The 20,092-nt window shown below is 33.8% G+C and overlaps 1 protein-coding gene across 19 annotated transcripts in view; it reads right to left on the bottom strand.

Moving 5' to 3' along the window:
- The window catches only part of Rabgap1l (RAB GTPase activating protein 1 like), a 581,968-nt gene that overhangs the window by 457,448 nt on the left and 104,428 nt on the right, over window positions 1–20,092 (bottom strand). For all 19 annotated transcript variants that reach the window (XR_013426383.1, XM_078022342.1, XM_078022343.1 and 16 more), the window contains one exon: window positions 12,399–12,540. Coding sequence is in view for 18 of the 19 variants with exons in the window: in XM_078022342.1 (XP_077878468.1) it covers window positions 12,399–12,540 (142 nt within the window). In the remaining variant the exon portion in view is untranslated. The remainder of the gene's footprint in view (window positions 1–12,398; window positions 12,541–20,092) is intronic.

Genomic DNA, 20,092 nt, shown 5'->3' with positions numbered 1-20,092 from the left:
TATTTAAACATGTGTTTTCATAAATTGGTAAATGGAAAAAAAGTTTAAGATTGCTTTATCTGAGTATTCACTGAAAAGAAAATTACTAAGACTTAAAATTCTAACAGTTACAATTCTAAGGGTACAAAAGCTTCAGCTGTATTTCAATTAGAGTACTACAAATAGCAATAAAATATTTCATTTTATTAAAATGGAATAACTTAACAGAATTCAGAAATTTCATAGCATTCTTCCAGAATATAATATTTTAAAAAGGAGTCAACAGCTAGGAAAGAGAAATAAGGAGGTTCTAGGAATGGAAATGTATTTCTTTAAAACAGAAAGTAGAGGGAAAAGGAAATGTTTCTGGATAAGAAAGTCTTTTGTATGGTAAAGCAGAATGTTTCTGAAAGCTGCAGAATGTTTGTGAAGGGTAAATTTCAAAAAGTATGAAACTAAATTGGTCACATATATAATTACATGATCAATAAAAGTGATTCAAGGCTTTTTCCTAAGGTCAAATATTAATGTACTGGTATAAAGCAAAGTTTAATCTATGTTAGAGCAACTGGTTTTACAGGAATTAGGGTTTATACAACTCTGGCTAAACAACTGTAATTTTAGAGTTTTATTATAGTCTAGAACTTTCTTTAAAAGCTCAACTTGGTTAATATAAAACATCAGTGTAATTGTGGTGCTATTAATGACTTCTTGGTGTAATAAATGTATTCATATCTACCAGGCATACAAGTCTTCTTTTTTTCAATTTTTTAAATTTGTTCTAATTAGTTACATATTATACATGAATGGAAGGAACACAACTTCTTATTCCTCTGGCTGTACCTGGTGCAGACTCACTCCAGTAGTGTAATCATTCATGTATATAGGGTAATAATGTCTTATTCATTCTACTACCCTTCCCAACCCACAGCCCCCCTCACTCTCCTCTACACAAACAAAAGTTCCTTCATTCTTCCCTACCCACCCCCAATCTCCGCCTTACTATGAATCATTATCCACTTATCTGAGAAAACACTTGGCTTTTGGTTTTTTGGGATTGACTTATTTCACAAGAATGATATTCTCAGTTCCATCTATTTACCTGCAAATGCCATAATTTCATTCTTGTTTAGAGAGTAATATTCTATTATGTATATGTACCATATTTTTGTTATCTGTTCATCAGTTGAAGGGCATCAAGGTTGGTTCCACACTTTAGCTCTTGTGTACTAAGCTACTACAAACATTGAGGTGATTATGTCACTGTAGTATGCTGATTTTAATTCCTCTGGGTACAAACCAAGGAGTGGGATAGCTAGGTCAAATGATGATTCTATTCCAAGGTTTTCGAGTGGTTGCACCAGACAAATTGGTGCAACCACTGCTTTCCACAGTGGTTGCACCAATTTGCAGTCCCACCAGCAATGTAAGAGTGTGCCTTTTTCGCCATATCCTCATCAATACTTACTATTGCTTGATTCTTGATAGCAACCATTCTGACTGGACTGAGATGAAATCTTAGTTTTGATTTGCATTTCTCTAATTACTAGAGATGTTGAACATTTTTTCATATATTTGTTGATCAATTGTATATCTTCATCTGAGAAGTGTCTGTTCAGTTCCTTAGCCCATTTATTGACATCACTGGGATTTTAATAGAAATTGCATTAAATCTGTACAACAATTTCAGCAGTATGGTCATCTGACTATATTAATTCTGCCTATACAAGAGTATGTCAGAGCTTTCCATCTACAGTCTTCTTCAATTTATTTATTTAGTGTTATGTAGTTTTCATTGTAGAGGTCTTTCATCTCTTTTGTTAGATTGATTCCCAAATGTCTGCTGTTGTCATTGTTGTTATTGTTGTTGTTGTTGTTGTAATTGTTGTTTTCTTGAGGCTCTTGTGAATGGGGTGGTTTTCCTAATTTCTCTTGCAGTGGATTCCTTACTAATATATAGAAATACATTTAATTTATGGGTACTGACGTTATATCCTGATACTTTGCTGAATTCATTTATTAGTTCTAGAAGTTTTCTGGTGGAATTTTTTTGATCTTCAAAATATAGAAAAATAGTTGGCAAATAGTGATAGTTTGAGTTCCTCTTTTCCTATTCATATCCCTTTACTTTCTTTCATCTGTTTGATTGCTCTGGCTAGAGTTTCAAAGACTGTGTTGAATAAAAGTGATAAAAGAGGACATTCCTGTCTTGTTCCAGTTTTCAAAGAGAATACTTCTAATTTTTCTCCATTTAGAATGATGTTGGCCTTTGGCTTAGCACTGATAGCTTTTACAATGTTGAGGTATGTTCCAATTATCCCTAGTTGTTCTAGTGTTTTGAATGTGAAAGAGGTACTGTATTTTGTCAAATGCTTTTTCCACATCTATTGAGATAATTATATGATTCTTTTCATTAAATCTATTGATGTGATGTATTATGTTTATTGATTTGCATATATTAACCAACTTTGCATCCCTGGCATGAAATACACTTGATCATGGTACACTGTCTTTTTAATATGTTTTTGTATATGGTTTACCAGAATTTTACTGAGAATTTTTGTGTCATCAGGGATATTGGTGTTTTCTTTCCTTGATATGTCTTTGTCTGGTTTTGGTATCAGGGTGATACTAGCTTTAGGAGTTGGAAAGGTTCCCTCCTTTTCTGTTTCATGGAATTTGAGGAATATAAGCATTAATTCTTCTCCGAAAGTCTTGTAGAACTTAGCTAAAAATCCGTCTGGCCCCAGGCTTTTCTTGATTGGTAGGTTTTTGATGATGTCTTCTATTTCCTTGCTTGAAATTAATCTGTTTAAATTATGTGCACCCTCCTGATTCAGTATGGGTAGACCATATGTCTCTAGAAATTTGTTGGTATCTTTAAAGTATGAGGTTTAAAAGAGCATTTCATCAAACTGGTGTTCTCCAAACTAAAGTTGTCTGTAATGGTAATTTTAGACTTATAAAAACACCACATTTAATTTGGGGTTTATTTATATCATTTAATGTTCTGTAAGTGGACCCATTATCAATAAGATGCATGTAAAATTTTATGTTACTTTTTCCCTGGGTAGAAATTTATGTGTATTTTTAAAAGATAGGGATGTGAATTGTGGCTCAGTGGTAGAGCACTTGCCTAGCACAGGTGAGGCACAGGGTTTCATCTCAGCATTGAATATAAATAAATAAATTAAATTAAGGTATTGTGTCCACTTATAAATAAAAAATTTATATTAAAAAAATAATGATTATGAGAGTCTGATCTGTTTAAAGGTTAATATTGTGAAACACAAAAACATTTTGCCACTTTCCAAAAAAGAAAGGTTAAAAGCTCTCTTAGCTTTGGTTTCATTCATGTTTCAGATGTAATGTTATATTGTGTTAGTTAACATTAATATAAACTCAAGAAACAATATATAAACTTTATGAAATGATATTTAAGAAAGAGGCAAAGATAAGCTTCAGAAATAAAACACTTGACATATGATTTGCCAAGAACCTCACCTCACCTGAGTTAAGACACTCCCTCTCACCTCAGTCCATGTTAAGATAATTTAAAAATAGGCTAGACTTAAGCTCATTTAAATTTATATTCAAAGGATAAATTTTTATTGTAAAGATTACTGTAATCTCAAAATAGATAAGAAATATGTAATTAAGTAGGTTTAAAATTCTAAAAATTATGTTTCTTAGTTTGAAGTGATTATACAAACTCAATATATTTTTACTCTTGTTAATTTCACTTTGTATTTTCCTTAAAACTTAAATGTTAAGTGTTAGCACCTTTCAGAAGTACAACTTTTAGTATAATAACCTAAACTAATTTGAGATAGTAGGCCATTATTTATAGACAGACAGGATGTAAGGCTAACTTCCAGTACTAATACAGACCCCAATTAAATAGAAGGAGTAAATGACTATAGAGTTTTATAGACATTAAAGTTAAAACCCAGTACTCTCACTTTAAGACTGGTGAAATTGGCTTATTGAATGTTTAAGACCAAGGCTTGAAAATTAAAGTTAAGGAAGTAAAAGGGGCAAGAAAGAAAATAGCCAATATGTGGCAATTGCCCTCTAAGTCAGCTTAAACCCAAAGAATAAGGAAACTTCTCTAAGGGCTTTTCAACTCTGGGCTACATGATCTCCCAATCAGGGGGGGATCTATGAGACTCTGGAGAACAGAAAGCTGACTGGTATACATGCTGCAAAACAGGAGCATCATTGGAGAAGGGAGCCATCACTGATGCTTACAAGGGAAACCACATCATCAAGGAGACCTTAACTCACCCTAGCAGATGGCACTAAAAGAGCTAAGAGGCTGCTCTCAAGTTCCCAAGAGTGACCCCCTGAGGGAACTCAGCTGACTCTTAACAATAGATAGGAACAAGGTCAATTTGATCAGCTAGGCCTAGAACACCTAGCAAAAACAGTTATAAGGAAAGTACAGCCATTCTTGCACATTTAAAAGAAAAGACAATTGTTCTTTTAATGGAACTAAAGACATACACTTGTGTTATCCCACAGCCCTGATGGTCCCCAAATTCTGAGGCATTTTTTTTTTGTGTGTGTGTGTGTGTGTGTGTGAGAGAGAGAGAGAGAGGCTCATGTTTACCCCTGCCTTCCAAAAATTGGACTGGCCTCTACACCTTGGTCTTCCTAACTCCTCAAATTAATGTCTTACCAAACAACCAATGTTTTTCTTTCCTAATATCAGTGTACTACAGAGCTCTTCACTTTATTCCCTTATTCATAGGGCTAGAGATATCTGCTGGGATTGGCTCAGGAGCAGAGGAATTAGGGACCTCTTTTCATTGCTATAAAAATTATCATTACAATTTATTGAAGATATCCAACAGGTTGCCATTTGGTACTGACTTCACAAAATCAAATGGATTCCCTATCGTCTGTCATCCTGCAAAATCTTCAGGGCCTAGATCTCCCTACTGCAGAATGAGGTGGCCTCTGCCTCCTCCTTGGGGAAGAATGTTACTTCTATGTCAATCAATCAGGACTAGCAAGGGATAAGGTTAAACAACTACAGGACCAATTAGAACAGCGGAGACAATGAGAACTAGCTGATTCCTGGTGGGCCTCACAGGCAGACCTAAAACACTGGACTTTCTGGCTTTTTGCTCTGTAACATGCCTAATATTCATTTTGTTGTATAAGCCAAAGGGGTCTTCTACCTCATATGTAAAAATTGGAACAAATCATAGACCTAAATATAAAACCCAACTATAAAACTTCTAGAAGAACAAAGAAAAAAATATTTGGGTTAGGCAAAGATTTATTAGACAGAAATGACAGAAAAAATGGTCTTCATAAAATTAAATATTTTCTCCTCAGAAGACATAGTTCAGAAGATGAAAACAAACTACAGAATGTTTATAAAACATTTGATAAAGAACTTTATAAATGAGATGAATGACCCATTTTTAAAATAAAACATAATTAAATAGATACTTGATTTTAAAAAGATACAAAAATGGTAAAAATCACATAAAAATGTATGATAACAGTAATAATTAGGGAAATGCAAGTTAATAATACCATAGAAACTTTGTTTCTTAAATTTTTTGTAGATCAGGAAATAGGGAGTGACTTGTCCATAACACACCTACTAGAATAGCTAATTTTTTTTAATTGGCAGAGATATTGATAAAACTATGGAACAATGGACTAATATGTCACTGGTAGGGATGATAAATGGTACACCTACTTTGCAAAGCAGCTTGGTAGATTCTCATGAAATTAATACACTTACTATAAGACTCTAGCCAGTCCACTCAAAGGTATTTGCCCAAGTGAAATGAACTTGGTAAACACATATATTCATCAAAGAATTACATCTGAATATTAATAGCAGTATTATTCATAACAGGCAATAGTTAGAAAGGACTTAAAATTCCATTAATTGATGACTAAACAAATTGTCACATACCTCTATAATAGATTACTATTCAGCCATGAAAAGAAACTACTACTGGCAAAACATAGATAAATCTCAAAAGCATTATGATATGTGAAGAAGTCAGACACAAAAGACTACATACTAAATGATTCCATTTATGTGAAATTTTAGAAAAGACAAAATTGGAGGAAGAAGAGCAGTAGATTGTGGGGGCCAAAAGTGAGGGGAAAGAATAGACTATTCAAGAACACAAGGGAAGCTTTAAGGATTACGGGAAATGCTTTAAAAATCTCAGATGATTACACAGATGCATCAACTTCTCAAAATTCAACAAACAATGCATTCAAAATAGGTTCTTCACACTGTATGCAAATTACACCTTCCTATAGTTTCATGGTTCTTTGTTATTGGTGCATTATAATTATATATAATAATGGGATTCATATGCCATATTCATACATGCACACGATATAATTTGATCAATCCTGTTTCCCAGTGCTTTAACGCTTCTTCTTCATCCAAACACTACATTAAAATTGTTAGGCAAAAATCAAGCAGATGTCCTATTTTGAAGACTGAGAGAACTGAAAGAAGGGACTATAATTACAGTGACCTAGACTTTTGTTTAGGGAACTGATTAGGAAAATGGAAAAGCATGAAGAGCTAGACAGTGCTGACTAGAAAACCACAGAGGGGAACAAATTAATATAATCCATCACATCAATAGCTAAAGAAATAATATATCATGTTAATAAAACTGAGAATGGCCAACACATAAATTTTAAAATGCTCAACATCACTTACCTTCAGGGGAATGCAAATCACTACCACAATGAGATATCAATTCATACCTATTAGAACAGCTATTTTATCAAAAAGACAAAAGATAACAAATACTGGCAAGAAATGGGCAAAGACAACCTTGGTACATTGTTGGTGGAAATGTTAATTAGTGTACTCATTTAAGAAAACAGTTTGGAGATTACTCAAAAAGCTAAAAATAAATTTATCATTTAATCCAGCAATACCATTCTGGGTATATATCCAAAGGAAATGAAATCAGTATATGAAAAAGATATTTGCACTCTTACATTCATTGAAGCACCATACACAATAGCTATGATATGGGATCAATCTAAGGTCCACTGATGCATGAATAGATTAAAAAAATGTGATACAATACATAATGAAATACTATATTGCCTATAAAAAGAATGAGATTCTGCCATTTGTTATAGCATAGATGAACCTGATGTACATGCCAAATGAAATAAGCCAAGCATAGGAAGTCAAATACTGCATGATCTCATTTACATGTGTAATCTTTCAAAAGTCAAAATCAAAGGAGTAGAGAATAGATACACAGTAGCTATCAGAGAGTGGATGGGAGAGGTGATGAGGAAAGAAGAGACACCAGGCAGAAGGAATAAGCTTTAGTGATACACAGTAACAAGTGTTAATAATACTGTATTTTTTGAGGTTGCTAAAAGAGTAGATTTTAAATGTTCTCACCACACCAAAATGATAAGCATGTGAGGTGAAAGATCTGTTTATTAATTAATCCTAAATGTATACATATATCAAAACATCACATGTATTTTATAAACTATTTTAAATAAAAATATTTTTAAAAATAAAAAACATTTAAGTATAAAAAGTAAAAAAAGGAAAAAAGATTCAACAGACATTTCAATTAAAGAAGGTATACAAATGACAAAGACATATAAAAGACCTTCAAAATCTTATGTCATTAGGCATTAAAAATAAAAAGAACTCTGAGATACTACTATATACCTCCTGGGATAGCTAAAATCTTTAAAAAAAAAAAATTCTGACAAGGCTATGGTGCCCACATAGAGGTATTATATTCATCTACAACTAAAAAAAAATTAAATAATAAAAAAAAAATTAGGTGTCAAGCCACAAAAGGACATGGATTTTAAGGCCATGAGACTATTTTGTATAATTCAGTATTGGTAAAAATATGATATCACGCACTTGTCAAATTCTATGGAACTAAAAAATCCTAATATAAACTATGTACCTTATTTAATAATAATGTATCAATAAAGCTTCATCAATTATAACAAATGTACCACACTAAGTAAAATGCTAATAATAGTGTAATAGGGTAAACTGAACCATTCTTTCTGTGAAAAAAAGAATGGTTGTATGGTAACTCTCTATACTGTATACTCAACTCTCTGTAGATCTAAAAATTTGCTAAGACATTAAATCTAGTAATTATTTTTTATATGTTCCCTGTATTAAAATGTCTACTTTATGTTAGAAGATATTCATTCAAAACACCCTGCTTTGAAGAATGAGAGTTGAAATATGATATTGTAAGTGGTAGTTCATATATTAGAGCAGAGAGGATATTTACACTGACAGATGAAGAAAGAAAGAAAAGAAAAGGAAGTTGAGGGTGATGACTAGATAATCAAGAAGTAACCAGTTCAGCATGTATTTGCTTAACAAAAGAGAAAACAGCCTGGCAAGGTGGTGCATGCCTATAACCCAGCGACTTGAGAAGCTGAGGCAGGAGGATTACAATTACAAGGCCAGCCTCAGCAACTTAGTGAGGCCCTAAGCAACCTAATGAAACCCTGTCTCAAAATAAAAAATAAAATGAGCTGGGAATGTAGCAAAGCACTAAAACACTTCCAGGTTCAATCAAAAGTACCAAAAAAAGGGGGGGGGAGTGGGGGAGCAAAGGTATAAAAGGGTATGATGAGCTGGTGGGAACAAAAGGTTTGAAATTTAAGAGTATTAAGAAATAAAATGTGGGGCTGGGGTTGTAGCTAAGTGGTAGAGCACCTGCCTAGTATATGTGAGGCACTGGATTCATTCCTCAGCACCATGTAAAAAATAAATAAATAAAGGTACTGTGTCGACCTACATCAAAACAAAGAAGAAGAAGAAATAAAATGTCAAAATGTCAGGAGGTACTGTCAATGAGAAATAATTTAGAAGACTACCTTCTTAACCATCAATTTAATCAAATAAAAAATAACCTGTAAGTGCTAGGTTCAATCTAGAAACCAAAATGACTATTAGGAGAGCCTGAGAATCTTACAAGGGCCTTGTACTGAAGAAGTAAGGCTCCAGCAGGCTGTAACAAACAAATGGTTGATTTTAAAGTGAGCTGCTTTCAAAACATTGCTGAAAGAAATTAAGATGACCTAGGGCTGGGGCTGGGGCTCAGCAGCAGAGCACTTGTCTAGTAGGCATGAGGCACTGGGTTCCATTCTTAGCACCACATGCAAAAAAACAAATAAAATAAAGGCATGCTGTCCAAAATAAATAAATAAGAAACTAAGACGACTGAAATATATGCAGAGACATCCCATGTTCAAGAATTGGAAGACTTGACACTTTTAAAAAGATAATACTACCTAAAGTAATTTAAAGATTTTTAAAGTTTTAAAAACCTTTTTTTCCAAAACAGGAAAAGCAGAAGGACAATTCACAATAGCCAAGTTATAAAACCAGTCAAGGTATCTGTATATGAATAGATAAGGAAAATATGGTATATACATACAATGGAGTTATTATTGAGTCATAAAGAACAAAATTATGTAATTTGTAAGAAAATGGATGGAACTGGAAAGCATTATGTTAAATGAAAGAAGTCAGACTCAGATAGCCAAGGGTCATATGTTGTCTCTCATATATGAAGTTTAAAAAGGGCAGGAGGGTAGGATCAGCAGAAAAAACAGTAGGGTAGAAGGTGAAGGCCAGGGGAAGCAGTAGGGAATAAAATTGATCAAATTATATTATATGCTTGTACAAATATGCCACAAGGAAACCTACTATTCTATATAATTACAATGCATCAATACAATAAAATTTTAAAGGAAATAAAAACACTAGATTTGCAAGAGATCCCAAATAGCCAAAATAATCTTAGAAAAGTAAAAAACATTGAAGATTCACGTTTCCCAATTTCAAAACTTACTATGAAACTACAGTAATCAAAAGAATCTGGTACTGGGATAAAGACAGGCATATAAAACAATAGGACAGAAATGAGAATCCAGAAACAAAGCCATATATCTTCGACCCATTAATTTTCAACAAGAGTACAAAGACCATTGTATAGTAAAAGAACAGTCTCTTCAAAAAATGAAGCTGGGGCAGTTAGACAGCCACATACAAAAAAATAGCAGACCCCAAATTCATATCATATTGAAAAAAAGAAAGACTCAAAGACCTAAAAAGAAGAAACCTAAGTCCCTTAGAAAAATACTGAAGAAAATCTTTATGATCTTGACTTGCAAATGGATTTATGAATTTGATACAAAAAGCACGATCAATAAAAGAAAAAAAAGAGGTGAACTGCACTTTTTAAAGTATTTTTTAGCTGTAGATATAGACACAATATCTTTATTTTATATATTCTTTAATATCTTTATTTTATTTTATTTTATGTGGTGGTGAGGATCAAACCCAGTGCCTCATGCATGCTAGACGAGCGCTCTACCTCTGAGCCACAAGCCCAGCCCTATTTTATGTATTCATTTTTATGGGGTGCTGAGGATTGAACCCAGTGCCTCACACATGGTAGGCAAGCACTCTACCATTGAGCTACAACTCCAGCCCCTAAACTGCGCTTCTTTAAAAACTTTTGCATCAAATGTCACTATCAAGAAAGACAATAGCCAAGTTATAAAACCAAATACCTACACAATGCAAGAAAACATTTGCAATTCAAAAATCTAATAAGAGTCTACTATACAGAATACATTAAGAACTCTTACAACTCAACAACAAAAAGGCAAAGAACACAATTTAAAAATAGACAAAGGATTTGAACTGAAATTTCACAAAAGGAAATAACACAAATGGCCAACAAGCCTATGAAAGGGTACTCAGTATCATTATCATCAGGGAAATGTAAACCACAACAATGAGCAACAACTTCATACTTACTATGGCACTAACATTCAAAAATGAAAAAAACAAGTTTTGGCGAAGATGTAGACAAACTGGAACTTCTGTATTCTGCTATCAGGAAGACTGAACTGTTGTGTACCAGTTTGGCAGTTCTTAACAACACAGAAAATAGAATTCCCATGTGATGAGAAATTCAACTTCTAGCTACATACCTACCAAAATTGAAAACAAGTATTCAAAGAAATACTTGTACACAAATATTACCATATTATTTACAACTGTTAACTGGTACAACGACTCAACTGCCCATCAGTTGAAAAAAAAAGAAGAAAGTGTGTATATCTATACAATTGAATATAAAAAGGAATGAAATACTGCTACTTACTATAACATGTACCAACAAGGACAAACCTCAAAAATATTAAGGAAAGTGAAAAAAGCCAGACACAAAGGGTCATATTTTGTATGATTCCATTTATATAAATTGCCCAGAATAGGTAAGCCCACAAATATAGAAAGCAAATTAGAGGTATCTGAGGACAAAGAAAAGGGGGTAACAAGGTGTGACTTCTTAGGTGTGGTATTTATTTCTTTGGTGATGAAAATGTTTTGACATTAGAAGTGATGGTTTCTCAACATCATGAATTTCTATATTCCACTGAATCATACACTTTTAAATGGTTAATTTGCTATTGTGTGAATATTTTACCTTAGTTTAAAGAGAGTTGCTTGTATGTTTTAGTCATTTGAATAACTTGGAAAAATAAAATGGTAATTATAAATGTCAATGTCAGAACACACAGCTTGGGTTCAGATCTCAGCTTTGCCAATTCCAGCCAAGTGACATAGCAAGTGACTTAATGCTCTCTGTGCCTCATCCCTAAAACCAAGTTGATAAAGAATACTTGTAGGACATTAAGAACTAAATAAGTGAACACATTTGAAACACTTAAAATGATACCTTGCAGATACTAAACATTCAGTAAATATTAACCAAAAACAGCTATTATTTTTATGACAATGAAAAAACAGGAATAATTTCATCTAGCAAAAGACTAAGAATTCTAAGATCTTTTTCAAAGATGGTATAAATCATAAATTCACTATTGGTAAATTCTATCCCATAGGCAGATAATATAAGCACCTAAAGTAAAGATCTGTCATATACCCCTAATTCCTATTTTAAAAAGTGTCCTGTGCATGGAGCCAAAGGCTGTGTGACTCTCCTGAGGTTGGTTAGCATCTCCTGGTAGCATCCATGTAGTAAAAAGAACAAAGAGCATGCTATTTCAAAATAGTGAATAATAAGGAATAGGTAGTATACAAAAATCAAGACAGAACTGAATAATGTCAAACATGAAGTAGAACATATATCAGTGAAGATCTAGAAATACTTGAGAAAATTTGAAACTTCTCATTAAATTCTTCAAAAATACTTGAAGTAAAATAGGAAGCACACCAGCAAAGTGTCAACTTAAATAGCTGCATAAGTGGCACTGAGGACAGTGCAATACACACACACACACACATATCCATATACATGCCCACTTCTGAAGATCTATAGGAAAAGCAATTACTAAAGAGGTAATGAGTAAGTCCAACTTCTTACCCTCTTCGGCTTCATCCTCCTGGGGTGACAAGGGACCCCCTCCACTAGTAGGAGTGATGGGTTCCTCCTTGTCAGACTCCCGCTGTAGACTCACCACCTCATATATCACATCTCCAGCACTGGTATGGCCTTTTCCCTCAGACTGAGAAAGATATAACCATGTAAATATTAGAAATTTAAAGAAAATACTGAAGGAGAAGTATTTCAATAACTCATTTTTTAAAAAGCTAAAATTTAGAGCAATACATCCTGTTTATCTACAGCATGTCTAAAATTGAGGAAACATTTAAAGTTCATTATTCTTCACATGACATTCCAAATGTATTGTTCCCTTAGCATTATTTTAACCAACACAATGAAACCTACTAACTATTTTGAGAGAACTCAACTTCTTTTCATTAGAAAAACTTGAGATACCACAGGCTGTAAGACAAATAAGCATACGGGGGTCTTGGAACTATCTCATATAGAGGTAAAAGATATCAGCTTCTCTATTCACTAATTCATGGAAGTAGTGTTTACCTTATAAACAGTCTGCATTCTAAATGGAGAGAAAATGAAGCCAACTATCAATTAACTCACCTTCACAAGGTCCACACTGCCCTGGACAAACCACCCCACCTCTCCTTCCAGCTCTATCTCTGCCCAGTCTAACACCACATTGCAGCCCACTGACCTGTCTTGCTTCAGCTCCTTCAACCCTTTAAAATCCTTCCTAACTCAAGGTCTTAGGGCATCTTTTTCCTCTGCTAATAGTTTTTCTTCCACTCTTTGCTCACTCCCATCCATCCCAGATTCTAACCTCCAATGTTACTTCTTCAAAGAAATTTTCCAGACCTCTATTCCCAATCTAAGCTAAGTTCTTTATGTTTTTTATTCTCATCAAACTCTGTCCTTTGCCTACATTGAACTTACAACAAAATAATTACACACTTATTTTTAGACTTATTTGTTTAATATCTATCGCATCCACAAGACAGTAAGAACAATAAGGGCAAGGACTGTGTTGTTTTCAATAAAAAATTAAGTGGTACATGACGTGCAGTAAATGTATGTGAAATAAATGACCAGAAAAATGGTAAAACGCATGGATTTGGGATCAAAAAGACCTGGAGTCTGAACTCAAACTTCACTTGCAGTCTGATGTGTGAAACTAGACAAATTACTGTGTTGTGTATCTGTATCAATGACACAGAAATATCACCACTATTCCTCCAAACTGTAAAGGTTAGGTATGGGCTGGGGTTGTGGCTCAGCGATAGAGCGCTTGCCTAGCATGTTCGAGGCCCTGGGTTCGATCCTCAGCACCACATAAAAATAAACAAAATAAAATTATTGTGTCCAACTAAAAAATAAATATTTTTTTAAAAAAGGTGGTTAGGTATGACACTTTTAAAGTTCACAGAAGAATTTGGAAGAAATTCATTATTATTATGTTTATAGCACCATATTAGAATCTAAAAGACACAAAATAAGAATATAGGTATATACAGAAATACAATTATCTCTACTGTACTACATTTAAAGTTACAAAAATATAATAATTTTAATTATTAATTGTTTTCAAGAATTAATCTTGAATGACAGTCAATTTTCAAGTATATCTTTAAAATCACTTCAAATAATAAAAGTTAAAATTGTCCATTACACAGCAATTAGAGAAATAAAAGACAGTCATGAAGGGCTCAGGATGTGACTCAAGTGGTAGTGTGCTCGCCTGGCATGTGTGGGGCACTGGGTTCAATCCTCAGCACCACATTAAAATAAAGATATTTTTAAAAAGATAGTCATAAAAAGTTAAGTGGTTAAGTTTAAAGCAACCAAATTATTGCTATATTTCTCCAAAAACAGAGGACTCAATTCATAGTGAATCATTAAAAGAACCATAAAAAGAAATACAGAAAAGATGAAATACTTGCAAAATGTTTGAATAATCCAGATAATAACAGGGAAGGTGAAAACAGAAATGAAAAAAAGGAAACAAGCTAAAAATACATAATAAAATGGAAGACTTACATGCAAACATATCAATAACTATATTAAATTAAATGGCCTACACATACCAATTAAAGGAAAATAAGAAACAATTATATTGTCTCAAAAAAACTCACACTAAATATAATAATATAGGTAAGTTAAAAGTAAAATGAGAAAATTTATGGACATGTTAGATAGTAGTCAGTAATGAGCAGAGAAATAAATGGCAAGGTCACAGGTTTTTTTAAGTTACTTTGAAGTCAAATGTATAATTAGTTGGCTTTCATAAAAACACCACATTCACAAACCTTGAGAATGAACAGGTGGAAACAAAGGGAACCAATTAAATAAATGTCAAGAAAGAAGGATTAATGGGACCAACTCCTGACAGTATCTACTGAGGTCACTATAAAGCTAGGATTTATGGCCACAGGTATCTCCATATATCTCAGAAGAGAGGTTTCTTTAGTAGTGCCGGTGCACTAAGGTTAAATTCTGACCAGCCACATTCTGACCAATGTCCACAGTGACATAGGACTGACTTGCAGATGAGCACCCGTGAATACGATGGCCACCATGATCTGAGAGGACAAACTAGGGTCAAAAACTTAACCGCCTGACATACAGGTTGGCAGAGTGTAGAAGGTTCTCAAGGCAGACATCAAATGGTAATAAATTTGGAGACATCACCGTTTCCTTTTTCATTCTCTGCTTGGAGACAACCTACTCTCTCTCTTGAGAGTGAGCCTTACTATATTTTCACTTATAATAAAGTTCCTTGCCTGGATTTTGATGTCTGGCTTGAAATTTCTTTTGTTGGAACACGAGAACTAAGGCTTAAAAAATACAAATCTAAAAAGAGCCAAAGAGACTAGACTACCAAGCAAGATAAGAAATCGCTAAGGATAAAAGACATTACACAATGTTAAAAAGGATCAATTCAACAAGGATATTTATGAATCCTCTAAGTGTATGCACCTAACAACAGAGTCTCAAATATATGAAGCAAAAATTGACAGAAATGAAGCGACCACACAATTCCAATTTTATAAGAAAGACTTCCAACATTCCTCTTATAGTAATCAAAAGAAAAAGCACAAAAATTCAGCAAGGTTATAAAAGAATTGAGCAGCATCATCAATAGAACCTCAAATTTACATATCACTCTACCTAAGAAGAGCAGAAAACATTCTTTTTAAATGCACATAAAACATTCACCAAAATAAAATACTTCCTGGGTTATAAAACAATAAAAGGTTCAAAAATTAAAATCATGAAAAATATGTTCAGTGGCTAGAATAAAATTGGAAATCAGTAACAGTAATATATCTAAAAAATTCCCAAACACTTAGAAATGAAACACACTTTTAATAATCCAAGGATTAAAAAAAAAAGCCAAAGGGGAATGTTCAAATTATAAAATATTTTGGACTAATTAAAATATGAAAATAAAATAACAAAACCAGTGCGATATATCTAAATAATACACATGGGGACATTTAGAGTTATAAAATGTTACCAAAAAAACATCAAAAACTCAATTGGGGCGGGGGCGGGCCTGGGATTCTGGCTCAGTGGTAGAGTGCTCGCCTGGCATGCATGAAGCACAGGGTTCAATCCTCAGCACCACATAAATGTAAAATAAAGATATTGTGTCCTCCTAAAACTAAAAAAATAAATAAATAAATGTTAAAAAAACTCAATACCTCAACTTTCATTTAAAGAAACTAGAAAAAGAAGTTCAAAAAAAAACTCAAAGTAAGAAGAAGGAAGAAAATAAAGATAACAAGATAAATAAAATTGGGAAAAGAAAATTTTTAAATCAATGAAATCAAAAACAGTTCTTTGAAAGAATGAATAAATTGAGAAGGCTCCCTTAACAGTGACAAAGAAAAAAAAGACACAAAAAAGTGGATATCACTACAGACACCATAAACATCAAAAGGATAATAAATTCTGCCTATTAATTGGACAAATTCCTTAAATGTCACTAACTATCCACTCTACCCAAAAAGAAACAGATAACCTAAAAAATATCTAGTGGACAAAATTGAATATGTAGTTAAAATCCTTCTGAAAATGAAAACTTCTGCATTTTCAATTTTACAAACACATATAATAATGTGTCACAACCAGAGATTTTATTTGGGGAATGAAAGGATTGGGACGAAAGAAGAAAAACCACATGATCGTATCAACTGATGTGTGAAAAGCATTTGAAGAAAATCGGCATTCATTCCAGTTAAAACCTTTCAGTGAACCAGGAATATAAGGGAGCTTTACCATCTTATTAAATGGTAACTAACAAAAAACTTACAACTAACATCATACATAATGGTGAAATATTGAATACTTTCCTCCTGAGATGAGCAAAACCTGACACTTATTGTTAAGGTGACACTCCTCAGCAACATTCAGTGAAAGTCCTGGCCAGTACACCAAGGCAAGGAGGGCTGGAGGGAAGGAGGGAAGGAGGGAGAGAAAGAAAAAGAGAGGGGAGGGGAAGGAGAGGAGGAGATGGGATAATGGAAGAAATAAAACTATTTCCTATACAAATAAAATCTCTGATACTTTTTTTAATTTTTATTTTGTAGTTGTAGATGGACAGCATGCCTTTATTTTGTTTATTTTTATGTGGTGCTGAGGATTGAACCCAGGGCCTCCCACATGCCAGTCGAGCACTTTACTGCTGAGCCACAGCACCAGCCCAAATCTTTTTTGGTTTTGGCTAGGTTAGCAGTTCTGTTTAGCATTGACCTTCTTTTTATCTTTACCTGTTCAGAAGCAAATATAAGAAATTGTATGCTACTTTGATCTCATATAGAACCTAAATAATGTATGTAGCAAATGGGCTTCAAATAATGTATTTCTTCATTAATTTGTTTTTATTTTCAGTATTATTATTAGATAAATTTTAAAAATCTGTAATTACAAAATAAATTGCATCGTTCATATTAAAATTCATCAATTTAGTGACATGACAGGCACTCAATAAATGTGACTAAGTTACAAAGATTCATCACAATGCAACTAGCCTCCGGGGGGCTAGTTACAAACAGTATTTTTCTATGTGTTAAACATCATAGCAATTTGTATGCTTTGTGTTAGTTGAAATAATATGAAGGAGTGTTACACATTCTGATGTTCTGAAAATATTCAGATGTTGTGCATTCTGCAATTCTGAAGAAAGATTGTGTAGCAGTTAACATCTTAATCATTTGGGTATACACTTTCATTATAATTTAGAAAGCTGGGCAGAGGAATAGGAAGCAAAAGTAACTCTGCCAAGGGCAACTCCTGAAAGAGCACCCCATTACAGTTGGAGACTAAGTCTTATTTCTATTAAAAAGTATTCCTTAAAAAGTAACTTCTTAAAAATTTTAAAAAGCATAAAAGGAAAATTCCCTTTTGGAGGTACATGTTGATTTAAACCTATTTAAATAAAATGTATTAACTTGATGAATAACCAAGAGTAACCGAATAATAGTAGTACATGTTTTATATGCAGAAAGATGAAGATAAAAAATAACAAGGTGGTGGAACACTTATATTTTAGGAAAATTAAAGGGTATAAAAGTCATTTTGGTTTTTGGCTAGGTTGGCAATTCTGTTTAGCACTGACTTTCTTTTTATCTTTACCTGTTAAGAAGGAAATATAAGGAATTGTGTGTGTGTGTGTGTGTGTATTCATGTGATTTTGTGTGCAGCTTAGATTATCTGATTCTATTATATAGTTTATATAGATTTTTGTTAAAAACAAGATTTCTTCAAGACCGTACTTCTCAATTCAGCTTTATCTGAGTCATTGGAGATCTTTTAAAAACTTGCCTGACAGCTATGGGGATGTGTAGCTGTATTCCCAGCTCTCAGGAAGCTGAGGAATTAGGATCAAGACTAGACTGGGAAACAGTGGGACACTGTCTCAAATAAATAAATAAATAAATAAGTCCAGATTCCTGGATCTCACTGTAAAGATTCTGAACAGTAGGCATTAGTGTTTCAAATATATATAAAAAATCCAATCCAAAATCTAAAAAGTCAATCACAATGTTCCATGGGGGCAGGTGGGGGGGGGGAGAACACACACAACACAGAGACATGTCTTGAATGAAGATCCTGCCTTATCAGGTAGTTGTCCTGCCCACTGCCCACCCCTTCCTCCTTTCCCCCCTAGAAAGGCCCGGTTCTTCCCTTAGTTCCCAAAGATAGAAATCTGAGGAGGATGGCCCTCTCCACCTTCAGGGGTACTGGCCCTAGAATAAACCTGATTTCCTTCCCATCAATTCTCACGTCCCATATATTGGCTTTTGAGCAGCAATCAGCCTGACCTAGGTCCAGTAACATAACTAAAGGAATGTTGAGATACCCAAAAGCAAAGAAGAGATTTGGTGGAAAGGGTTTAACATTAAAACTATACTTAGTGCAGAACTCAAAATCAAGCTTTTAGGAGAACTGAGATAGGGAAAAAAGGGTAAGAAACGCAGCTACTTCTAACACCAGCTGGACTCTAATACTCCTGGAGAAGACTGAAGTGCATTTTCATTTACTGACAGTAAAGTCACAGGAACTTCTGAGAACAGGTAAGATTGTTATAACTTTTATCATAACCTGGAACCTATCCTATTCTAACAAGCAAACCTCCTCCCTCCAAACTATTCCTCTGTCTAGAAACAAGACAGGAAGATGGCATTTGGAGAACAAATTTCAAGAGAAACGTCTTAGCCTAGCATGGTAGTTCACACTATAATCCCAGTTAACTTGGGAGGCTGAGGCAGGAGATTGCAAGATCAAAGCCAGTTTCAGACCCTCAGCAACTTAACAAAGCCCTGTCTCAAAATGAAAAAGAACTGGGGGAATAGCTCAATGGTAAACGGCCCCTGGGTTCAATAGCAGACACCAAAAAAAAAAAAAAAAAGGTGGTGGGAGTCTTTCCTTCCCCTTAACTCTTCATCTGTAGTCTCATTTTCTTTCACTTTGGCATTTTAACTCCTCTTACTTAATTCTAACTTCCCTTTTTCTCTTGTTTTCTTGAGAATTCTCCCTTTTCTGAATCTAAATCCTGTTCCTAGTAAGACACAACACAGACGTAAAGTACCTGGAACAATGCTGAATACACAGAAAGTACTACAGATGCATTATTTGTTGTTGTTTTATGCTGCTATTTGATATAAAACACTTTAAGGCATGAGACAGTCTAACCTAAAGTACAATATGCAAGTGACATTCAGGAACAAGGAAGAAGTACAGGTGGCTTCCACACCCTATTCTAGTGCTACGTCTAGTGTACATCTTCTTGAAAAGGTAATGATAATGGAAATAAAAATGATAACAAATATTCAATTCTGACAACAACCCAAGCATGTTCATATTTTAGGATGTTCATAGTTAGGCATGGTGGTTGCATGCCTGCACTCCCCCTGCAATTACTTGGAAGACTGAGAAAAGAAGATCACAAGTTTGAGGGCAGTCTGGGCAACACAGTGAGATCCTGTCTCAAAATAAAATTAAAAGCAGGGCCAAGCATGTAGTTCAGTGGTAGAATGATTGCCTAGCATGCACAAGGTTCTGGATTCCAAAACCAGTACTGCCAAAACAAAAAACTTTAGGACTTTAGCATTAGCTGAACCTTTGCAAGGCTTTCCCTAGATCTTTGGCATTTTAACTCCTCTTACTTAATTCTAACTTCCCTTTTTCTCTTGGTTTCTTCTTGTCATTCA

This window comes from Ictidomys tridecemlineatus, chromosome 10, assembly GCF_052094955.1.
Source record: "Ictidomys tridecemlineatus isolate mIctTri1 chromosome 10, mIctTri1.hap1, whole genome shotgun sequence".
In the NCBI taxonomy this organism is placed as follows: domain Eukaryota; kingdom Metazoa; phylum Chordata; class Mammalia; order Rodentia; family Sciuridae; genus Ictidomys; species Ictidomys tridecemlineatus.
The sequence above is the reverse complement of the archived record's forward strand: the minus strand, read 5'-3'. Positions and strand labels throughout refer to the sequence as shown.